Source organism: Rutilus rutilus, assembly GCF_951802725.1.
Source record: "Rutilus rutilus genome assembly, chromosome: 9".
Taxonomy (NCBI): Eukaryota; Metazoa; Chordata; class Actinopteri; order Cypriniformes; family Leuciscidae; genus Rutilus; species Rutilus rutilus.
In genome coordinates, this window is record NC_140223.1 from 3,925,535 (window position 1) to 3,931,768 (window position 6,234).

Here is a 6,234-nt window from a genome sequence, read left to right on the forward strand (position 1 = left end):
TACACACAGAAAAACCTAAAAATAAAATGATTTTATGTCTACATGTGTATCTGAATGCATACTGAAGAGAAACTGACTTTAGGACCCAGCGGAACAGCTCATTTGCATATAGAATTATAAGGCCATCTATTGGCTAGTCATGAAATATCATGTTATATATATTTCTTTTCCACAAGAGGTCGCAAAGACTCCCAGTGTAAGATATTTAGAGCTGAATTAAAAGGTTAAGGCATGAAATTGTGAGTTATTGTGAATTTAAGTTGAAAGAATGTGAGGAATGTGCTTAAATGACTATTTATTGATTAAATCTAGTAATTTAAAGGTAAAAAAAAAAAAAAAAAATCTACAAAAAAAATTGCATTAAAAAAATATTACCAAAATGAAATAAAATAAGCTTAAAAAATTAAGTATAATTTTAGGGATTCGGGTCACTTTTATTTTATTTGATTACATTTATTTTATTTTAGCTATTTATTTATATTGACCCGCGAGGGAAGGATGAGCGTAATGAATGGACATCTACAGTCAAGCACAGAATCAGTAGATAGAGCTTAACTGTGGCGTTTGTTTGTGGTCTATTAAACGTTTGCGTTTCCAAACCAAACCTTTAGTCTGAAAGCGTTTCTGGTCGGCATTTCCAGATCATTCCCGGATCATATAGACGGAGAAGATCGAGATCTCAGGCTGATATGTGAACGTTAAGGGCAAAGCAGAGAGTTTGATTGGTCAGTTCTGTTGATTGTCACCACAACATGTTAAAGATCCCATGATGCATTTCTCCTGTGTGTTGATTCATTTCTGCTCTCAAAAGCTCAAATCTAGTGAGCTTCCCGTATAGACAGTGTTTTAAGGCAATCCATGTATGATGAAGTTCAATACAGGAACGAATCAATGAAAATAGACTGTTTTGTATTCCTGGAGCTCAAACTACATGTTGGTCAAATAATTAAAAAAACATAAATTTAATTTAATTTATACCTTGAATGCAATGTAAGCCGCTTGATAAAAGCATCTTTTAGATGCATAAATGTAAAAATACATTATAATCAGTGCTGGGCAACAATTAATCGCATCCAAAATAAAAGTCTGTGTTTACATAATATATGTAATATGTATATATTTGTATATATAAACACGCGCACACATGCATGTATATATTTAATAAATATATGCATGTATATACTGTTTATATATTTATATATAATTTATATTATATATAAATATAAATATTTTATATATAAATAAAAATGTTCTTAACTATAATTATATACATGCATATGTGTATTATGTAAACATAAACTTTTATTTTGGATGCGATTAATCGTTGCCCAGCACTAATTATAATTAATTTTTACATTTATGCATCTAAAAGATGCTTTTTTGGATGCGGTTAATCTAATTATGTTATATTTTCATCAATATGTTGTGTATTTTAATGCTCATCGGAGGATCAAACGCGCTTGAAATCATTTGAGAGTCTCTCGTGCCCTAAGAAGGCAGCCGTCTATGTTTTAGGAAGCTCACTAGGTTATGAACGGAGCCAAGAAGCATCAAGACCACACGAAACCGACCAAACCTAGGCCTTGATGACATCAGCAGAAATAAGAAGTTGTTTCAGAAAGTTAGTCAACGTTGATAGATCGAGTGAAAGTTGAGTCTGGATGAGGTTTCATCATTTGGACAGTCTGCAAACTCTCGGTACGACTCTCGGATGGCTCTTGATAAGATCTCCGCCTCGTAGGTAGTAAAACAGTGTTCCCCAAAGCGCTGATATCACAGAGGTGGAGAACAGAAGGCACACTGTGATTGGTCGAGTCGAGGTGTTGTGGGCGGAGTATGGCTGGTTCCGGTCGTGACGGAGCGTCTGATTGGCGGGGTGAGGCTACGTCACGTCTGAACGAGGCATCTGATTGGCTGAGGGGAGTCTAGGCTTCGCTGGCTGTGCTGTTTCGACTCAAATCCCTGATTCCCTGCAGGATCCGCTTCATATGGCCCACTTTAGTCACGCCCAGGTCCTGACACACAAACAGTAGATGCTTTAAGTCTGTAATTCGTGACTGAAATGGAACACATTGGAGTTGTACACAAAATATTGTTTTGTTTTATATTGATTATAACAGCGGATGCCATGACCCTTTGACTCCAATCCTAAGATTTATTTTTTTATTGCATTTTTTTTGTACTTAAAAACAACTTATATACATTGACAGAATAGATTAACAATATATATAAAAAAAAAACGTAAAAAAAAACGATACATTTTTATTTATAAGTGCCCCATTAACAATGTGAAAAAATATTATAAATTTATATATTTTTATATATAAAAAAATATATACTTATATATCAAAATATATATTTTTACACGTTTAATTTTTTAATTAGTCTATTACATTATATCATTACTCAGTATATAGTACTGAACCATTAGATCCAGTGTTATTTAAGTATCACTGATTTTTGATTATTTTTTTTTTTATGATTTCTCTTCATTTCAATTTTTGTAATTTTGTTGCGTTTGTTTAGTACACAAAATATTGTTGATTATAACAGCGGATGCCATGACCCTTTGTACGATGGACTCCAATCCTAAAATTTTAAAGGCAGCTATATAGTTTTTATTTATAAGTACTCCATTAACAATGTGAAAAAATAATATTATACATTTTTTGAGTCTATTACATTATATCATTACTCACTATAGTACTGAACCATTAGATGCAGTGTTATTTTAGTAACACTGATATACTATTTATAGTTTTTGTTAATATTTTGAATTAATTTTTCAACAATAATTTCATTTAGTAATTTTATTGCATTTGTAATTTGTTTCGTTCTCTTAAAATATGTCTATATAGTTTTTTTTAATTAAGTTTCAGTTCATTTAGTTTTAGTTATGTTAGTGCTTCAACTTAAACTAAGTGAAAATGACTTGGCAACAAGCTGAAATAAAATACACCTAAGTTATATTTTACTTTATTTTGGTTAATGTTTATGTGATTTTAAGTAATGAATTTTTTGTTTTAGTTAACGATAATAACCCTGGTGAGATCTGATATTTATTTATTTAAATCTAATTCTATTTATTTAATCAATTGATTTTTATATTTATTTTAATAATTTAATTCAATTAATTATTTTCAATCTATTTATCATTTTAATAAATTATTTATATATTTATTTGAACCAAGCATATTTATTTATTAGTTATTTGTGCATTAAATTTTATTTGAATCAAACTTAGTTAGTTTCATCTTCTCTTAGTTTGTTTGATCTGGTCTTGATCTGGTCTTCATGATTGATGTGTTTGCTCTGTGTTTACAGCACAAGTAAAGCGTGTCAAACCTTCAGGTCTCTCCTCTCCAGCTGGAGCAGTTCTGGTCCTCTGATGTCGTGTCTGATGAAGATCTCCTTGTACTCGGACAGACAGAGCGTCTCCAACCAGACGCCCACCTCCTCCACACCCCAGGTGTTCACTGCTCAGAGAACACACACACCTTTTACACTCACACACACACACTCACTGGATGAGCTGAGAGAGGTGGACATTAGGGCTGGGCAAAAAAATTGATTTTTAAAATGTTTAAAACCGATTCTCAAAGGCCACAAATCGTATTTTTCATATTTATTTATTTATTTTATTTACATCTATCACCCAAAAGCCAGAATTAGTTTTCCTCCACTGTTCATAGGCTAACCTGATCCTGTTTGATCAAGGCATGCCACTGTGATATTCTCACATTTTCAGCATCAATTTTTCATCTTGCATCAAAATCCTGTCTATTCATTGCATGCATCTGAAATATAGAGTTGGCTTCTGTTTTAATGTACCTAAAATAAAAAGAGTTTAATATACAGGGTTGTGGCTCTTTATTTCTTTTTTATTAATTAACCACTTGTAAACTTATGTTCACTGTTCTTTTTTCTAAATAAAGGATTTGTATTAAATCTATATTCACTGAGTCGAATCGAGAATCGAAATCGAAAATAGAATTTAGAATCGAAATCGAAAACCGAATCGAATTAAGAGCTTGTGAATCGAAATCGAAAATAGAATTTAGAATCGAAATCGAAAACCGAATCGAATTAAGAGCTTGTGAATCGAAATCGAAAATAGAATTTAGAATCGAAATCGAAAACCGAATCGAATTAAGAGCTGGTGAATCGAAATCGAAAATAGAATTTAGAATCGAAATCGAAAACCGAATCGATTAAGCTTGTGAATCGAAATCGAAAATAGAATTTAGAATCGAAATCGAAAACCGAATCGAATTAAGAGCTTGTGAATCGAAATCGAAAATAGAATTTAGAATCGAAATCGAAAACCGAATCGATTAAGCTTGTGAATCGAAATCGAAAATAGAATTTAGAATCGAAATCGAAAACCGAATCGAATTAAGAGCTTGTGAATCGAAATCGAAAATAGAATTTAGAATCGAAATCGAAAACCGAATCGAATTAAGAGCTTGTGAATCGAAATCGAAAATAGAATTTAGAATCGAAATCGAAAACCGAATCGAATTAAGAGCTTGTGAATCGAAATCGAAAATAGAATTTAGAATCGAAATCGAAAACCGAATCGAATTAAGAGCTTGTGAATCGAAATCGAAAATAGAATTTAGAATCGAAATCAAAAACCGAATCGAATTAAGAGCTTGTGAATCGAAATCGAAAATAGAATTTAGAATCGAAATAGAATCGAATTAAGAGCTTGTGAATCGAAAATAGAATTTAGAATCGAAATTGAAAACCGAATCGAATTAAGAGCTTGTGAATCAAAATCGAAAATAGAATTTAGAATCGAAATCGAAAATCGAATCGAATTAAGAGCTTGTTAATTGAAAATAGAATTTAGAATCGAAATCGAAAAACGAAAATCGAATGGAATTGGAACATCTGAATGGACACCCAGCCCTAGCGGACACTCAGGCCATACCTGGCATGTTGAGGGCGGCGCACGTCTCTTTATTTTTGTTGTTTTTGTCTTTCTTGAATTTGGGCACAAGGCGAAACTTTGCACTGCGACTCCGCTTGGAGAAATCAGACAGCTGACCCTGCACACAAACACACATTAATACACCGGAATACAGCACAATATTCCAAAATACAATCATTTAGCAGACGCTTTTATCCAAAGCAACTTACAAATGAAGAGAGCAATAGAAGCAGTTAAACTAACAACAGGACAACAATATGCAAGTGCTGTGACCCTTCCCAGTTTAGTATAACACAGTATATGTAATTTTATCGAAATAATATCGAGATATGGCTTAGTGCGATTGTCAAATCATGCAAGCTGTGATTTAATTTATATTGTGTATTTTTTATATTGCAATATATAAATGGCAGAAACACTAAATATCAGTTTTCCCCCCAGTATCCTGCAGCCCTAGACTACAGACACTAAAACACCCTAAAACATGTGTGTGTGAGTGTTCAGCGCACCTCGTCGTCGGCCGGGTCGATGAGCTGACTGAGCCAGCTGATGTCTGTCAGTCTGCGTAACTCTTGAGTGACAGAAGCCAACGCTCCACTGAGCTGATCTTTCTGAGGAGGATCCAACTGCTGGAGACACACACACACACACACACACTGCAATCAGCGCATCAAATAATCACTTGAGTTCAGTGCCTATCATAGGCAGTGTTGTGTGTAACTCATCACAACTTGAGTTACCTAATCAGATTACTTTTTCCAAGTAACTAGTAAAATAACGCATTACTTTTTCAATTTACGACAAAATATCTAAGTTACTTTTTCAAATAAATGACGCTAGTTAGAGAAATTAGTGGAGAACTAAAGTGAGGAGGTGTGTGTGTGTAAACATGATGGTTAATGTAGTTCTAGACTAAATGTGAACATGCATTTACTCCTCTCACTTGCACGAAAAATTCAGTATTCCTCAAAATGTATAAAACAGTCAAATGCAATCTCAGAATTTTACGCAAAAAAAAAAAAAAAATCATTTTATTAACTGGATGTCAATTATAATTTTTTTTATTAACTGGAAGATGAGGGGATGCCACTCGCAATATTTCTAATTTGTGTTTACATTTTTTTTAAGTGTAGGTTTTTTATCTAATATTTATATTTTATTTAACTTCATGAGATTCACTCACCAGGCACATCTTTCCCGCGAGCAGCAGTTCGGTCTCACTGTGCAGAGCTTTGACGTTATTGACCATCTCCATCACAACGCTACAGGTCAAACCCTGCAAACACACACACGTCACT

The 6,234-nt window shown here is 33.1% G+C and overlaps 1 protein-coding gene across 2 annotated transcripts in view; it reads right to left on the bottom strand.

Annotated features, from left to right (window-relative positions):
- Positions 1-1,333: 1,333 nt before the first annotated feature.
- dgkd (diacylglycerol kinase delta) overlaps positions 1,334-6,234 on the bottom strand; it is a 38,280-nt gene continuing 33,379 nt past the window's right edge. For both annotated transcript variants that reach the window (XM_084418467.1, XM_084418468.1), the window contains 5 exons: positions 6,120-6,212; positions 5,446-5,565; positions 4,937-5,054; positions 3,346-3,476; positions 1,334-2,015 (listed from right to left, as the gene is read on the bottom strand). In XM_084418467.1, the coding sequence (XP_084274593.1) occupies positions 1,926-2,015; positions 3,346-3,476; positions 4,937-5,054; positions 5,446-5,565; positions 6,120-6,212 (552 nt within the window). In that variant the 3' untranslated portion in view covers positions 1,334-1,925. The remainder of the gene's footprint in view (positions 2,016-3,345; positions 3,477-4,936; positions 5,055-5,445; positions 5,566-6,119; positions 6,213-6,234) is intronic.